The sequence below is a fragment of the Lytechinus variegatus genome, chromosome 7 (genome assembly GCF_018143015.1).
Source record: "Lytechinus variegatus isolate NC3 chromosome 7, Lvar_3.0, whole genome shotgun sequence".
Lineage (NCBI taxonomy): Eukaryota > Metazoa > Echinodermata > Echinoidea > Temnopleuroida > Toxopneustidae > Lytechinus > Lytechinus variegatus.
The window spans coordinates 25246541-25265591 of record NC_054746.1 but is presented as its reverse complement, the minus strand read 5'-3'; the positions used below and the strand labels follow the sequence as shown (position 1 = coordinate 25265591).

Below are 19051 nucleotides of genomic sequence, written 5' to 3'. Positions count from 1 at the left end.
CAACAAGAACTCTTGCAGCATAATAGATCTCTAATGTAACAAGTGGAATGTCTCTGGCCGTCTCACCTGCATCACACGGCTCAATATAGCAGCAGTGCTGACTTTGAAAACTACTCTAACACGCACAAGATGTTCAGTGATACATGGTTACTCTTATGTCCACTTTTTATGAACTAGACCAATAAACTTACAGAGATATGGTGGTTATTCAACAAAAAACCCCAACATAGCCAAAGTTCATTGACATTTCATGACCTTTGACCTTGATCATGTGACCTAAAACTTGCATAGGATGTTCAGTGATACTTGATTACTCTTATGTCCAAGTTTCATGAATCAGATCCATTAACTTTCAAAGTTATGATGGGAATTCAACAGATACCCCAATTCATTGACCCTAAATGACCTTTGACCTTGGTCATGTGACATAAAACTCATGCAGGATGTTCAGTGATACTTGATTAAGCTTATGTTTCATGAACTAGGTCCATATATTTTCTAAGTTATGATGACATTTCAAAAACTTAACCTCAGGTTAAGATTTGGATGTTGATTCCTCCAACATGGTCTAAGTTCATTGACCCTAAATGACTTTTGACCTTTGTCATGTGACATGAAACTCTGATAGGATGTTTAGTAATACTTGATTAACCTCATGGCCAAGTTTCATGAACTAGGTCCATATACTTTCTAAGTTATGATGTCATTTCAAAAACTTAACCTTAGGTTAAGATTTGATGTTGACGCCGCCGCCGGAAAAGCGGCGCCTATAGTCTCACTCTGCTATGCAGGTGAGACAAAAAACTAGTAAACTTTTACTCTCAAGTCATCTGTGGGGAAATCCTGGAGCCCCCAAGACTACCTAAGTAAAGCTGTTGAATAGAAGGCACCAAACTGAGCAATGTCACAAAAGAATTTCAAATACTTTTTTAGTTTCTTTTGCAACATCACAATGATTATGCAACATTGTGAATATCAACTTTGACTGCAGTAGAGCACAATAAAAGGAATTCACATGGGAGCTCAACAATAGTATGACAGGAATTATTCTTGGCTGCCCTCTCTTAGATTCCTACAGAGATCTCAAGGTTGACCTACTTGTAATGGGCTGTACGATCGGATGCAAACCATGAATAGCAAAATCAAACTACAATACCTATTGAATCAGCATCAACTCTCTCTGCTGCTAGATCCAATCTATCCTCAATATTAATGTTCTGCTCCTCTTCCTCCATCAAAGGTGATTCTTTGGCAAGGTCAGTAATGTCACCATTATCGTTCAACACTCCAATGAGTGGCGTGTCCCTAGAACTCCCATCAGAGTTATAATGATTGATACCTCCAGGCGACGTATCATCCGAGTTACAGAACCTGAGACCACCCGGTGACGTCCCTTCGTAACCAAAATGAGGTGTGGTAGATACCGGCGTTACACTACCGCTCCCACCTGAGTGATACGAGTGTACTCCAATCAAGGGCGTCCCTGAGCCACTACCGTCCGATTGATAGTGGATCCCAGGAGACAGGGCAATGACCTCTTGGTCTATCTCTTCAATGAGACTGCTAGTAGGTGTGACACGGTTGACGTCTGTAGGGGTGGTATGATTGGAGTCTGGTAGAGGCACATCTAGGGAGGTTTCATCAATGCTCAGGTTATCTGGGTGGTTGATGAGGGGTATGCTGCTTTGACTCAGGCTCAAGCCATCCAGCAAATTTTCATTCTCACCTATAAGAATCAAATCATAAACAGGAATATATAACGATTTCTTACATGAGCTAAATATCTCAGTGTAAGAAGGATTTAAGCACTTCAAATATTCAAACAGCATATCCTACAATTATTTTATCTGGCTCACCTAAAGCCCAATACCAATGATTTTCTACTTGGAGAAAGTCATGGGTAATAATGGTTTTTGAGGTCATGACTTCATCAAAAGGCATGTAATTGAAATATGTGTTATGCCAATGGTTCATGAGATGAAATCCAACGGTGCACAAGGTTAAATATGAAGCAATGGCAACAATAGAAAAAGGAACAATGTACAAATAAGTGTTTATAAGTATAATAATAAAAACCACTCAATTCCTTTATTCCTTTGAATTAGAGAAGTGTCAATGATTGAAATAAAAATGAACAGGATAGAATTGAAGAGTTCATACTGTCATACATTATATTAGTTGACCTTCATAGATAAATGAATGCCGACTAATTGCAATGTTAAAAGTTTAAAGGAAATATTGTGTGGCTTGTGTTAAGAAATGAAAAAAAAAACAGTGGTGCAGATACAACAGAAATAAGCAAATTCAAAGGAGATGAATTTATAATGGTTTTGAGAAGAATATGTGAACCCAAAGAAACACAATGTAATGTGGTTAAAGACGATGCATACCATTTTCTGCTTGATATTGTTGTCTGTTTACCAGAGGAAACGTGGTTGATTTGACCATGCCTTCTCCCCTCTCGCCATCTTCTGTGCAGGATGATGTATGATGTGAATAAACAGAATGAAATGGTACACGCATACCCATGATATGGCCCATGTAATGATTGCGTGAACATGACAATTCATCCGTGGGTACAAATGAATGCTATGCAATGACTATACACAGGACACTGTTTCACAAGAGTTGTGATTATTCACCCTTTTTTCTTTTCCATTCAAACTCTCTCTATCTACAATATACCAGATGCAAACATAACTAATAATAATTCCCCTCTACAACTTACATTTACACTGAAGGATTTCATCATTGACCTCATAGATCTCATGCATATTTTGTGTAAATCTACATCAACCTTTGGTGAACATACATATTGTGTATTGATTAAACACATAAAGGATTTGTGCATTTAGGTCCATGCTGCAAAACAAAATATCCTCATTGCTAACCCTGACGATTACAGTGATACACTTTGTTTGTATTAGTTGTCAAGAACTGGCCTCTTATTACTATGGTAACTGTCAGATATAACAACCCTTTTTGAAACCGTGCCCAAAACATGAATGTGATCGTGGTGGTTAGATTGGGGGAATATTGCAAAGATCAAATGACAGTTTCCCTTAAAGATACCAACAGCTTGTGGCGAAAAAGAAAGTATACGAGTTAAACATATCAAATACATTTAAAATGAAGCTTTAATTCAAATAGAATGGAAACTTTCCTTCAATTATAAATACAGAATTTTTTCAAAACAAAAAATGCCACACAAGGCAGCACTATACCTTTTGGCTACTTTTCACAAAGATGTTTGTTTTAAACCAATCTCAAAAAGATTTGTTTATATATACACTGTAACCATTACATATATTTTAGCATAATTTAGCTTTTTTAATACCTTGATTAAAGGAACACAAATGGCATACGTGTATTACAATTTGTTAAGTGGTTGCTTGTAACTTATGACCATTTCTACATACTACAGGGGCCCTGTCTTTGGGGAAAATTTAATTCTCCATCTCTAGTATTCCATTTCTAACTGATTTATTCTTCCCACTAAACAAACAATTTAAAGATTGCAGAAAGATATCCAAACCATGTACATCAACATGTGACCTTCAAATGATATGAACACCAAATTGAATCGCACCACTAGTCCCATATCAAGAGAAGCCATCCTTCAATTCTTTCGAGATCGTATTCACAACTCTTAAAGACGGACAGACTGTCAGACAAACAAACAATATGAATGTTTCCAGGTATTGCTGACTGACCTTTATTTCTCTGGAAGTTGAATCCATCAAATAACTCTCCCTCACTACTACTCCTGGGTATCTGGACGGAGGTTACTAATGTTTGTTCCTCTCTTGTGGCTAATGATGGATCCACGGTCAAGGAACGTTGTCTTGTTAGGTTAGGGTGTGAGGAGTGTAATGAGATTACATCACCTGTTAGAAGGGATAAGATTGGGGGATATGGTTGCTCAGGAGATATACAGAATAAGAAATGATTGCTTAGTCAACTTTTACAGCAAGTGGATTTGAACTAATAGATAATATTGATCTCCAAGGTGAGCGATTATTCACTAAATGAAATGGCCTATCAAAATCATCGTTGCATGCATACTTTGCTTAGTAGACAAACAAGGAACCAATGAAAATTGTTCTTTCAAATTAGCAATTAATCGCTAACCTTTGTGTTAAGGTGCCCCGGTTAGAGAAAAAATTCATGAAAAATATTGATGTAACATGGAAAGGAAAGTCACAGCAGTCCCAAGTTCTGCATAAATCTGTAAACAGTGATATGCATAGCATGGTCAGTATGAAAATGGGTTAGTCAGTATGTTGTATATTCACTTTCCCTAAATAATTCCAATATGAATTTTAAACTATTTTATTTTTTACAGATATAATAAAGAAGAAATCTCCACTGTTTCAAAAAGGAAATACAAAGACAACAATTTTACAGGATCCATGAGGAGTCAAACCTTAATTCCATCATTGGAAATATCAACATTTCATATAAAAACATACACACAAGGAATGGAATGAATGTGTGATATCATCCTCACTCTTTAGCATATAACTCAAGTTAATAATATCACTGCACCATAGTACTCAGCATGATATAGTGATATCAAATTTGATAGTGATGAGATTTTCCTTGTTATGTATGTTGATTATTCCTTATTCATTTGAATTACTTGATATTCTTGGCCTTTGACTGAAGCACGCATCACACTGCCATTATTTAATGGCTTACAGAAAACAGATTCCCAGCTAAATGACAAATCACAATTTTTTTCTTGAATATTGTTTACAATCATACGATCACAAACTGCAATTTTAGGTTTGGTCAGTTTATTAAGATGGATCGTGTGCTTAAGATTTTATGTATCATTAATTCTATTATTATTGATATCATTATCATTATTACCATTATTTGTATATTTGTACATGGCCTATTGCACCTGAACACAAAACTATGTGAGTCAGGGGTTGAAAAAAACCATGCTCTCAGTTGATATAGGTGGTTGGGTGGCAATGTAAGAAAAATTAATTTGTTTCCTCACAAACTAACCCATTCACCAATTTGGACACTAGTCCTAACCCTGACTTTGCACAATGTGCTCAAGTAAAAACTTATTTGCTGATTTCACTTTTTAAAGTTTGTATTGTCAAAAATGCAACAAAGTTTCAAGAGCAAAAGGTTGATTTTTATAATGACATTGAGTTTTTCAAAGGAAATAAAAAGAAGACAGATTTACAAAAGGGAGGTTGGGCAGGAATAAAGACTGAAATTTGAGCTTTATTACAAAAAGAGATGATTGAAAACCATATACCATGATAAAGTTATTTCTTTATAAAATGGTTCAGGAAGAAAGCAAAGATACTATAAAACCCATTATGAAATTATTTCTGTATATCCAAATGTTAGTTTACTTTAGAGTGTCACTTAAAATAAAAGCATGATTTTGAAACAAGATTTTACATGCAAATATTGCAAAGCAACTCCAAACACATTTTTTTTAAAATATGATTTTGAACACATTATGAACATATATATCCACAAGACATTTAATTGATGTCAGAGTCAGTGCTAAGTTTGACCTTTTACCAAGTGACAAGCTCTACAGAATGAGATCACCAAAGGCTTTTAAAGTAAAAAAAGAAACAGATGCACACTCAGAAAACATATCTAATCTTGTTTCAAAACCACATTCTTGTTACAATACCATGTTCCTTAGTTCTCATAATAATACAGTAAATTCATCCCTGAAAAAAAAAACCTTTTACCATCTCTTACCATCTTCCTCAAAGGACAAGCTTTGCAAAATGAGATGCGCAATTGCCCCGCCTGAAAAAGCAGGAAATATGCCAAAGAGTTTATTCTTAAATGGTCTCTCTGAAGGACATTATTTTGAAGCTGTAATTTAAACCATGATTTAAACTAGATTTCAAAACAAAATTTAAGACCTGCATATTTTGACACAAAATTTAATAATCACAATGTGTCCTATCACTTACCATCTTTCTCAGTCTGCCTCATCTCTCTGATCCTAGAGAGATCACCCTGGCTTCCGATGGTGTTCATCTTGTTCCGCTTCCGCTCCAGCTCCTCCATGCTGTTAGGCGAGGTGGAGTCACACCGGCTCCACCCCCTGGAGAAGGATCGCTCGTGCATCCCCTTTTTCATGAGGTCCACGGCCTGGAGGGGCGGTTGGCGCCCTTTGCCTAGTAACCGTTTCTGCTTCTGCTCCGAGAGCTTGTCCAGGGGTAGATTGCTCAAGTCCAGGTGATAGACCCGTCTGGCAAGTACTCTGGTCAGGGTCTCCATGGTTCTCTGAAACATAAAGATCGAGGAAGAATGAATTGATAACAGAATTGATGCCCAAAAGGATTATTCAAAAGAAGTTTTTAACAATCAGTGACATGTTTGCCCTCAGTTTTATACTTTCAGTAACATGGTAAAAGGTAATGCATTACTAGACTGTACTTAATAATAAATGCATGTAATAACCAGTTCTTGAATGATGCACATTAACTTTAAATTCAAGCTCCTGGTACTCAAACAATATGCTTAGGTAAATTATATAATACCCAAAGCTTCAGAAATAGATTTTCAATTTCAAAATTGATCCTATAAAGTCACATATTCTCATCTTGTGCATTATCAGCCATTAAATTCAATCAGAAACCAGTAGTAACTTTTCATTCAAAACTTGTTTTAAATAAGCAAAATTAAGAAAATCAACCCTTGGCAATTCTCTATACTTATTGGTTTTAACAAATTTCAGAAAAAATATATTGGCAACTAAGTTGAAATTCACTATACAATTAACCCTGATAACGTTGATACCATCCTTCTTAGATGGGAGCAAAGAAAATGTGATGAAGAATAAAGAGACAAGGAGGTACTTACAGACCACTCCTTGATGAGTTCTTCCCAGTGAGTGAGTGATGATAGGACTCTGAGGAAGTCTTCCCAAAGGCTAGTGGACACCTGGATTTCAAGGTTGGCTTTGATCCAGGTTACTATCAAGGTCTTTACAAAGGAGGAATAACAAACTCATAGTTAGGGGTATTGCAAGAAAATACTTGTAATCGATTGCAAATTTCTGTGGCAATGAAAAATTGATAGATCAGTTTTAGCTACAGGAAAAGTTTACTCTTTGTTGAGAGAAGCAGATCTGCAATAAATTGCAAATTTGCAAAGACATATGATCAATTTATGGAAAACATTATGATGTATAATTGATAGCACTCTCATAATGTCCCCATCTAGATCTAAGTACATAATTGACTTTATAAATAAAATTGTCTATAATAACCTAATTCTGAGCATATGTAATACACTATAATTGCATTATCATGTTAAACCATATTGCTTGCAAGAAGAGTGATGTAGTTCTGTTGTTCACAAGATGAGAACAAAAATTAGCATTTTATAACAGTAAACAAAGGAACTACTGAAGTAAATAAATATTTTCAACAAGCAAAAGCAAAAAGAAATTTAAAATTCAAAATAAAACAAACAAGAACATACACCTATTCAAAATAAATCATTTTGAGATGTCATAGATAAAAATGACATTTGCAAATGTTAGTCACATGCAACAATCTATCAAGAAACTAATAGCAGAGCACACAAGTAGAATTGTTAAATTTGGTAGATGATATTTGACTGGCTGAGAGGCTAATGGTATTACAAGGCTTCTGGTTATATATTAAGGCACTTACTTGAAAGAGTATATGTGCCAACTGTTGGCCTAAGGCAAGACGGGGTTTACTGGGGGTACCTCCCAAGATACCCTCTGTTACTCGGAGTAAAACCATCAGAAGCTGCTCCCTAAAAAAACAATATTAGTAATAAAGAACATGTCAAATAATCATCAGATTTACTGGGGGAGGGGGAAACCAATACCATTTTGCATAAGAGCACCATTTCATGGAAAATGTCAGCAACAAAAAGCTGCCATTTACTGGGAACTTCAGCAAAGATCTTGATGCACTGGTGATTGCTGCTATGGAAATCATCAGTTAACACAACAAACTTCATGAAACAGTATTGACCAGCATCACTGAATTGTGTATTCAAATGATTTCATTTGGTTAGATTCCTAAACACTAACTTTAATGATATTGTTCTGAGATGATTTACACATGACAGATAATATTTTAAGGATCATAATTGACAAGTAGTATGCATCAAGGTCTTCCAAAGCTCTCGTAGCATATGACTGCACACAGCAATTTACTCTCTTCCCTCAACAACAAAAGATTTAATATCACACAAAACAAACAAACATGACGAAAATGACCTATTTTCATAAATAAAACCCTGCACTGAATGATGTGTAGAAAAAAAAATATATATATATATAATTAAGTTTACTTACCAGGTAGTTTTCTCCAACTTGACATTCATGACAATATGCCTGTAACTGCCAAGAACCCTCCTACAGATGTCCACTTGATCTCTGATGGGCCGGGTGGGGTCTGGGGCACCCGATGACCCTCCCCCTGGCTCCAGTAGGAACACATTGGAGGAATTGGTGATGAATACCTGGAAAAAATAAAAACAAGTGTTCAATGGAATAGGAGTTGTAAATCCGAAAAGTAATAAGTCGGAACTGTTCTTTCAAATTGTCAATTGATTGCACACTATTGGGTGTTCGCCTTTTCATTAATTTACAATTTGTATGAATGTAAAGTAGATAAATTGTGAAGACTTGAAGCCTCACCCCTTGATTCTAGTCTTCACGTCCTGTCTGGTTTCATACAGAGTTACACAAGACTTAACCCTTATTCAACATAGAATCAAAATGTGGTGCAAGGAAAGTTTCTGCACTGACGTGACATTACTGTAGTACGTACCTGGACTACTCTCTGAAGTCCTGCACCTACATTGCACTTGTTCATGTCATCTCTGATGGCCTGATTGATTGCACCGATATAAGAATTACTACGTTTAGCCTTGGTTCCATCGGAGGACACTGATGGGCTCTTAACCAAGGGTGGACCCCTGGTCTCATTCTGAAACAGAGAGCATGTAGTCGTTACTTATCTCTGGGGTTTCTATTATTCATTGTTTCTCTATCTTGTTGACTTGTTATGAGCACATTTAGGGCTATCATGTTTTCAAACATTCTGCTCATAATGGGAACCCTCCTTCTACATACATGTATCTTTATAGTGTGATTGTTCTTTGATATATCACTTGAAAAATCTTGCTCAGAATAGTAAATATTACACCTAAGATTCAATGGCACAAATTCTATAACTGTACATTTTTAGTGTAATGAAAAATGATTGTAACCTATATAAATGCAGCAGTAAACAATAAATCGTATCAATTGAAGTAGAAACCATATATTTGTACTGCAGTTGACACTTTACATCTTACTTTATATACAATGCATGGGATACAGTCTGAAAACATAATACAATCAGTGTTGCAGGCAAGTTCTCATAAGACAAAGCTACTGTAGAAAGGCTGAACCATTGTTAACACACAATAGCTCCACTGCTAAGCTTTGTCTAGGCAGAAAGTTCATGCACCACTGAATATGAGCCCAAACACATGGCACAAATCAGGGTGAACAGGAGATGTTCATAATTCTGGGTGCCTGTTCATAAAAATATCCAATCACATAGGGTAACTTTGCCATTAATGTACCTACCATGGAATCCTTGACTGTGACTGCCTTCTGAGCCTTGTTACTATTGTAGTTGCCATAATGGCAAAGTTAAAACAACTTCTAGTCTTTTATGAAACAGGCACTAGGGGCCCATTTCATAAAGTTACAACTGTTGTAACATTGCCAATATGGCAACTACCATGGTAACCTTGATTTTGGCTGGCTGTTGAGCCCTGTTACCATGGTAGTTGCCATAATGACAAAGTTACAACAACTTCCAGTCCTTTATGAAACAGACACATGAGCCCTGTCTTACAAAGAGTTAAAATTAATTCAATCAATCGTAACTCTATGGAAATCCATCAGTGTCAATTTCTTCTACAGGAATTTTGCAAAAGGTTCTTTGTAAACAAAGGAGAACACACGAAATTGTCAAGAAATCAATTAATTTATGGATATACATTCATATCTAGAGAAAAATTTGAAAAAAAACATGCATTTTATATGTTGACTGTGCTGGCTTTCCATAGTTGTGATTGATCGAATCAATCACAACTCTTTGTAAAACGTGCCCCAGAACTCACCTCAACAACTGGTAAGCACCCTGCAAATGTCTTATCAGCTGACTCTGAGGATGGGCTGTCAATCTCACAGACCCCACCCTCTTGCGACATCCCACCTTCCTGAGAACCTTCAAGGATAGAACTAATTTGATTGGTCAGAGAGGGTGGATGTTCCAACCTCTTGACATCGTTCTCCCGGCTCGCCTCCTCTTCCTCCTCTGGTTCCTCCATGAAAACTGGCTTGACCATTGAGTTCTATTAATGAATGTCAAGGTCATTTATCAAATCTCAATAATGATATCAGGCAGGATAAACCAACATACTGTACTTTGTATAATTTGGTCTTTACTCCATATGTGTGTTAATGCCCAGATCAGTTATAATTGATGTTTCTGAGTTGAAATTAATGTTCATTATTTCAGTTACTTTAAAAAAGTATCATCTCACCTTAAAATCCAATTGTTTTTCAGTAAAAACTATTCCTATCTTTTTTTTATACCCAAGACATGTTAATTTGCATGATGTAAATGCTATAGTTATATAATTCTCTTCAATCAAAAATAGTTGTTTTTACAAATGAAGCATATTTTCAATTATCATCTGTGACATGAAATACCAATTACGGCAATATATTTTATGTCACACTTAATCAATTTTACCAAAATGATTAAAGTTTTCTCCAATATTTTTGCTTCATCTTGGGCTTAACTTAGAAAGTGGTTTTAAATTGAAAACAAATTTTGACTTCTCATGGTAAGGTACAATTCAATTCAACTTCGTATGCCCACAGTGCTAAATAAAACACAATTTAATTCAACAGGTTCCTTGTATAACATGTTAGTACATACTTTACAGAGTTTCTGACTATTCATGTATAATCAGGATGATCTATATCCTAGGTGGTTTGTGAAATCACTCAACGGGACATTTTTTTTAAATAGCAGGCTACTATATCTTTTGTTAGGATTCATTAATATATTATATACAGTTGTACTCAACAGTTAGTGAGCCCCACCACAAAATGCACTCCTTCATACTTGAGTGTTTAATGTAGAACAACAACACTACAATGTTCGGTGAGCCCAGAGAAACAAACTTTATTGAATGATATCATCTCACTTCACACTTACAACATAGCAGAAGCTGAACACTTTAAATATGTTAATTTTCTGGAGAGGTTCACTTGTATATCATGTATCACATGTGTAGTAAAGCTCTTTACATACATGTATATGGACTGATCCTCCACACACAAAAATCAATAAATCACAATGGATCTCATAGTTGAATTCACATTGACATTGTTAAGTTGAAGCTTTAGTGATCTGACTTTCCAACTATTATGAAAAGGATAACATAAAGAGGATGATCTACTAAATAGCCTTTTCATGGAAGTCATCAATTTACCCCCAAAGTTGGCATACTAATTAAACACATCCTGTTCAGTCCCATGAGCAAGTTTTAATGCATGAGCTTATTATGTCTGTGAATTTATGAGAGATGGAAGTGGATGAATTTGTGGTCTTTTAAAAGAACATAGTAATCCAACAATTAAAAAAAGGTCTCATGAATTCTGTTCAAAAGCACTTTAGGATCCGACTAAATTTCCATTCTTACCTGAATCCATTCGTTGTATACCTTCAGGGATAGCTTTACAGCTTTAGATTCACTCATAGGAAGAAGAAAACCCTTGGAATAAAAACAAATTCAAACAAAAGTAACAAAATAAGATATGCATGGTCAAAATTATGCCTCTCCGAACAACATACTAACACAAGTGAAAATTCTAATTAGCTTTATCAATATCTCTTTTAATCTCAATAATATCAAATACACGATTTTCACACTGAACAAAGTGGGGCAATGTATAAGAGTGATGTAATGAAGAAAAATACCTGTCTGAGGACTTCTTGAACAAAGTTGATATTGTCCCGAGTGGAGTAGAGAACCCTTTGGACCAGCTCACGCCCAGAGGTCTCCAGGTCATCTTGCATGGGCAGGGCCAGAGAGATGGTACTTGTGCTCATAGACAGGGTGGAGTTGGGACTAATGGTCGTCGACGACGAGTTGGACGAGTCACCGCCCTCTTTCAGGATGGTGTCAAGTTTGCGCTCTAGGGAGTCCTTGGTGTTGAGCTCCGGCTTGTCGGCTAATAAGCTACTGAGAAGAGAGATGAAAATGAGCAGGGAAGAATTTCATGAAAGCTGAACAGTATGTAAGCTAGTGCAAGTCCTTGCATCTGAGTGTCTAAGAGAAAATTAGTCGGTGAACATCACTGAACATACTAATGCTCCACTAATGACAAGGCGATCAGTTTCAAAAGACAGATCCAAACCGAATTGAAAATAACAAGCCACCTATCATATCTCATTACATAATGGAACTCAAATACAGAAAGAAAAAAAATCAAACCGAGATAGTTCCTTGGCTTGCCAACCCAGAATATAGTCAAAAGGTGTGGCACACATCACTCATTTAAACAAAAGAAATGAACAAGTGAGAAAAGCAGTGCTTGAAAAGCAGTCGCTGAAAGCAGGGCCTATGTCACACTTCTGCTACGCAGGTGAGACAATAAAAAACCATGAACTGAATTGCAAACTATCTCTTTTTCAAACATACCTCGACTTGCTTGCCTTGTGCGTGGTGATGAAACTGACCACCCAGTTGACCACACTGACCCGACAGGCAGCTAGGTTGTTAGTGTAACTAGACCCTACACTATTCATGGTACTTCGGGCCTGGGGAATTTCTGAAAAGCAATCCGATAGAAAGAGTAGAAAAATACCAAATAATGTTCTTTTTCACAGCATTCTATCAGAATGTTCCTGGCAGATATGCAACAGAATTTGCAAATCCTAAAATCCTAAATACAAGTACATTTTGAATATTATAAAACAATGCCCTCTCTTATCTTATTAAAACAAACCCGAACAACGTCTAGTAAATTTTGGAACAATTATGAAGAAACAAGCTAAACATATGGTTTGTCTATAGGACACATATGCCCCACTCGCTGTGATTAATAAGCATTTCCAAGTTCTTTGGTGTAAAAAATTTTGACCAGACTTTTATAATTTATCATACAGAAACCAATTTAGTCATGAAGATGGAAAGATGGAAACACAGGGGCATGTAAATATAGGTTTTTAACTGATAATGGATGATAAAAAAATACTGGAATGTGCCTTTGAGCATAATAGAATTCCCTAATGACTAAAATCAGACAAATTAGCAATTTGTGATTCAAATACATGTATATCTCCCCTTCTCCAACTGGGCATTGTGATATGCACCTTTAATCCAAGTTACACAGAGGTGAAGGGTTATGAATTAACTAAGAGGTTAGTGCTTCAAGCTTTGGTCACTTCTTTAGGGTTGGATGTTAAAGGTCAGACACAGACATAAACAATCATATCAGATTGATACACATAAATAAAACATATATTTACATGTCCCTGATTATTCTAAAATAATATCTGACTCAAATATACCCACAACCCAATTGATCATATCATCCTGAAGTAAAATGACAATCCCTGATAAAAATCTTCCACCTCCACCATCCCAAGTAATTGTGTTAGCCTAAAAAAAGTAACTATCTTATTCAAATGTACCCACAACCCTAGTAATCCTGAGATTGATAAAATCATCTCTGATGAAAATGTATCCCCACCATGTCAAGTAATCCTCTCATTTCAAAAGAAATAGAATAATGAAGTACCTAGTATTGGACTATAGAGACTGGTGCTATGAAGAAATTCAGGGAATATATGTGGCAAGTAGAATCTCTTGAAGTTTTCCAATAGGAAGATAAATGCTTCATCCTTTGTGCTTGCATCGGACCATTCCACTCGAGGAACCTACAAGATAAAAACATACATCATAAATCACTTCCCATTGAATAACCCTTGCTGCCACAAAAATGCAATTCAGAGAAAAACACATTACAGTTTTGTCCCATTTTGAATGGTATATATGCATCCTTCTTGAGCAATAAACATGTACCTTTATTTGAGCAATGAAAGCAAGGACTATTTTGAAACTGCTCATATAACCGACCAAACAAAAATGTTTCAACTAGTAAAACTCTCCAATAATACCATAACACCTGCATCCATTGCGAGTCTCACTTCTCAGACATGCTGCTAGATTGAAAGATATCAAGCAGATGCATGCAGCATGTAGTAAAAATATGGGATGTCATATCATTTATTTTGAAACCTTGATATTACTGGTTCTTCCAACCATCTTATGTCATGGAAGGGAACCAACTTGGTGTATCTAATTAGTGTGAGGTGGGGTACATTTTTGAAAGACTGCTACACATAAAGTCTTTTGTATAGCATATTTATACATAGGACTGTACATTACTTAGTTGAGAGCTTTTCTCTAATGACAAAAATGCTATTCAAATTTGTAAAGCATAATTATTCCCTAGGGTATGTATGAAGGTAGTTGATGGGCCACAATGTGTCTTCTTTACATACCTGTGTAACTGTGTATTTGAGTAAGCTTTCTAGGAGTAGTTTGGTGAGGTTTTCTGTTGGTTTCTCTCCAGGCTGAGCAGGGACAATAGGGTTAATCTCTACCTCTAGTACAGGACCTTGCGAACAGAGATGGATATAAACATGGATTGTCTAAATATGCATTTCAAGGGCAGATATGTCAAACCATAATCAGATACTTGTTCTTGAAATGCATTTTTTCTTCCTCCTAAGAAAAAGGCACATAATTCTTTCATTTATTTTTTTAATCATTTTGTCATTTTACCTATCAAATATTTCTTAATTTGGTAATTTGTCCATATATTCACCTATATTATATAAATAGTGTACAATCTATTGTACAATATACTGGATTATATGTACGACAAATATAAAATTATCCCGAGTGCAGGTTTATTTCACCGAGGCCGAAAGCCGAGGTGAAATAGGCTTGCACGAGGGATAATTTTATATTTGGAGTTCATATAGTCCAGTAATATTGTATGATAGAACGTTCACTATTTATTATAGTAAATAGATCCCTCAATCTAAGCCCCCCATCATGGATTTTGCCATCCAAAAATCGAAAGTTATATTGTACATATGTACAATATAACTTTTTGAAGGGAGGTCACGTGGTACAAATCCAGCCAATCACAGCTCGTATTTTACTACCACTATTTACTATAATCAATTATTCATAAATTATATTGATCACATTCGCTTTTTATTCATTCACTCAATATTATGAATACTATACAATATGAATACTTATATATCATAATGAATTATTATAATCATCGTAATTATTATATTTCATACATATTGTTCTTTGTATACCAACAGCCAGAATATGATTTTTATGACAATGTAATTTTATTTTATTTGAGCATGACAATAAACTTTGAATATCTGAATATGTTTATACATGTACCGGTATCTTCATTGAATAATTCATTCCCTAAAGAGAGAAACATATATGTAGAACTACTTACATCAAGTTATGTGAATTGACAGGAGCTTGACCTTTAAACAAAGCTTTCCAATTTTGTTGGATTATTTGTTTGCTTGATATTTTGACTGGAATAGCAATACTGATGTATGCTTATAAAATTCCAAAAGATATAATATACACATAGGCCTACATACAGGTATGGTAACATGGTTAATCAGATATGTTCACACTAGTAAATCATTAGTAATGCAAAATCCATAAGAGCAACAACTGTTCCAATCCTCACTGTCTGTATACTGGATTATGGTCTGGCATAATTCAGTAGGTTTAGGATATAGGATTAGGATGTTCTATTTCTTTAATCCATACAATGTAGAATGTAGACTAACCAATTTTACCCAATTCCCACAGGCTTTAATACTGGAACCAAAGAATTCCCATAGGCTTTTAATAATGGCTGCCCTATACTATCAAAATTAGATTTATGAAATTGTAACCACATTCCAATTGGTTGTTCCATTTCATGATCAGTAATTTTTTTTTCATTTTTTTTGCTGAAAAACATCTGCATTCGCGTCCTGAAAACATTTATCAATCGCTTTTCTAGTCGGCATATTGCAAGATTTTTAAAATAACTTTCTGCCATCATTTCACTCTTCCCCCATTCTCATAAAACTTTTTGGGTGTCCAATATTTGTAAGCTATAACAGGTACAGCTGTTATTTTAGAACTGATCTTGTTATCTCATGACCAATATACTTCCATTTTGAGGGTTAAATGTTATGTATCATGTCAGGGTTAGCAAAAAAAAACCAGCCTTTCCAGTCCTTTCCCTTCTGATAACTCTACAATAATCATCTCCATGGCTCTGTGCTACAGTATGATATCAATTTCAGAATCTGCCAGTAATGTTTGCAATACATTAGGTACAATTTTTCATTTGGTATAGAAGTAGTCTTGTAACTCAGCAAACCAGGTTTAAAACCAGTTCAATGCAGCTATAGTAATTCCTAGCAGTACATGTATGTCTTGTACATGTAGTATAAGAGCCTTCTCCCATTAAAAGATACATACACAACTACATCCAGTGGCAGATCCAGCCAGGTTAGATACAGTACGATTCCATGTGCCATACTATGTGCAGAATGCTGAGCCCTTCCAAATTATTGTTTCAAAGCCAGCTAGATCTTCCCCAGACTAGGCCACACTTACTGTCAAGGTTAGGCGATGTCTTGGAGTTGTGTGTCATGACATGCTCCAGGCTACTACCATAGATCCCTGAAGGAACCGGGAATCCCGGAACTAAGGTTGCATACATCAGGTAACATTCCTCTGATGCATTCTCCTGCAAGATCTGGAACCAGAGGAGGAACAGTCTCATCCCATCCATCCGATGCTGCAGGAAAGAAAAATATGAAATTAATTGTGCTTCCTTTTTCTCAATCTTCCTCCTTCCCCCATACCCAACCTTTTAACTTCCTGCTTTTTCATCTTTCTTTTCAATCTCCAATCCCCCCCTCTTCCCCATTTTTCAAACTCTCCTCTTCCACTCTTCTCCATCTTTTCTACCCTCCCCTCCCTCTGTCTCCCTCTTTCCCCTCTAGCCTCCCTCAATCTACCCAGTATATTTTCACCTCACTTCCCCTCAATCTCACTCCCTCTCTATCCTTGTCCTAGCTCATCCTCATTTCCACTCCTCTCAACCTATCCCTTTTCCTCTTACTATCTCTCCATCTTCTCTCAATTAATCCTTTCTCTCCTCCTAGATCCTCATCAGCTCCCTTTCTATCCTCTCCTCTCCCTCCATATGTTTTTCTCCACTCCCTCCTCCCTTCCTTCTACGGTCTATCTATATGTAAATGTATGTATGTCAATTATCTCTTCCATCCTTCCATCCCACCTCCCTTGATCTTCTTTCAATCCATTTTTTATTCCCTCCTGCCCATCAATCTCTCTCAATTATCTGTTTACCTTCCTCAATCTTTTACCCCCCCCCCCCTCTCCTAACACCCTTTTCAATCATTTCCTTGGTTCACTTTCTTCTCTTCTCCCTCATATTCTTCTCTCCATCATTACCTACCCCTTCCTTTACCCTCTACTTCCACCTCCCCCCTTCCCTCCATCTCCTCTCACTCTTTCCATTTACTTCATAAAATACTCCACTCTTCCATCCCTCTTTTTCTATTCTATCCATTCTCAGATGTTTACATGGTGACACAGAACTATGTATGCTGAGTAAAATTACCTTCAATCCATTGCCAACATGAAGAAGTTTCTGCATAACCCGTCCTGCAAATTTAGAAAAAAAAATAACAAAAATATTGTTCTTTCAATGCCATTTTCAGAATGAATTAATCATTAACACCATTAAATGCCTGAGTTCACTCGAAAGGAATGTCGCAACACCCTTTATGTACATGTACTCATGTATGCTGTGTACAGTGCACATGTAATGCAATTCTCATACTAAACATGTAGAACAGTAACAAAAAAAAACTTTACAAAATTAATACATATTTTGTTTAAATTTTCAATAAAAAAAATAATGGAATCCACATCTGTCATTGCAAGCACCAACATGAGGTGTGTACAGAATAAAGATACATGTAAGTTATGAAAACTGTGTTACAAACAATGCTTTACGAGAGTCTAAACCATGTTAAAGAACTAATCAGGCCCCCGTCTTACAAAGAGATACAATTGATCCAATCAACCACAATTATGGAAAGCCAGCAATTTCAACATCATTTCATTCTTGTACCATAATCAGACAATTATTTCAATTCTTGTGCAAGCAAGATTAAAGAAATTATGAGATGCAAATTTGTCTAACCTATTTTATCAAATGAAAAGACGAAAACAACAAATTCAAACTGATTAATAGTACAAATGACAACAATCAGTTTCACTAATTATATCTTCTTTTGATAAACAAATACATGTACAGTGTACATGTCAATGTGTGACCGAAAACATACATGTATGTAAATTTAACATTTTAACGGTACATGTACCGTATATTCATACTTTTTTTTCATATCAATTGTTTATGAATACTGCATTGTTTTTTTAAACGGTAATCAAGAGATTAAACCCTTCCCAAATTCTCCATTAAATTTACATGTAATACTTGCTTATGCTAGAAAAGGAGAAATTCAACAATAAGACAAAGTTTTTTATAAATTACATGTAGATGGATGCCATACAATTTATTGAAATTGATACAATATTTTCTCCTCTTTCATGGTACCAATGTATATATTAGACACATGCCTGGCTAGAAATGAGCAAAACAAAACTGACAATATCTCTTTGTAATAATTAGACAGGATACCTGAGCCTGCCTTACAAAGAGTTGTGACTGATCCATTCAACCAAAAATATGGAAAGCCAGCAATGTCAACATCTAAACTGCATGTTTGTTAAAAATATCTGTACATGTATGTGCATTCACTTTTTTTCTTGAAAA

At 35.7% G+C, this 19051-nt stretch overlaps 1 protein-coding gene across 6 annotated transcripts in view; it reads right to left on the bottom strand.

Annotated features, from left to right (window-relative positions):
* Positions 1–19051, bottom strand: part of LOC121418837 (ral GTPase-activating protein subunit alpha-1-like) — a 91282-nt gene that overhangs the window by 58760 nt on the left and 13471 nt on the right. For 2 of the 6 annotated variants that reach the window (XM_041613009.1, XM_041613013.1), the window contains exons 4-19: positions 17828–17871; positions 16795–16978; positions 14631–14746; positions 13865–14003; positions 12763–12892; positions 12039–12303; positions 11761–11832; positions 10165–10398; positions 8817–8975; positions 8339–8505; positions 7680–7788; positions 6862–6984; positions 5967–6282; positions 3714–3887; positions 2391–2471; positions 1157–1726 (exon numbers count right to left, since the gene is read on the bottom strand). In XM_041613009.1, the coding sequence (XP_041468943.1) occupies positions 1157–1726; positions 2391–2471; positions 3714–3887; positions 5967–6282; positions 6862–6984; positions 7680–7788; positions 8339–8505; positions 8817–8975; positions 10165–10398; positions 11761–11832; positions 12039–12303; positions 12763–12892; positions 13865–14003; positions 14631–14746; positions 16795–16978; positions 17828–17871 (2883 nt within the window). The remainder of the gene's footprint in view (positions 1–1156; positions 1727–2390; positions 2472–3713; positions 3888–5966; positions 6283–6861; positions 6985–7679; positions 7789–8338; positions 8506–8816; positions 8976–10164; positions 10399–11760; positions 11833–12038; positions 12304–12762; positions 12893–13864; positions 14004–14630; positions 14747–16794; positions 16979–17827; positions 17872–19051) is intronic. The other 4 variants (XM_041613011.1, XM_041613010.1, XM_041613012.1 and 1 more) reach the window with 4 other exon arrangements.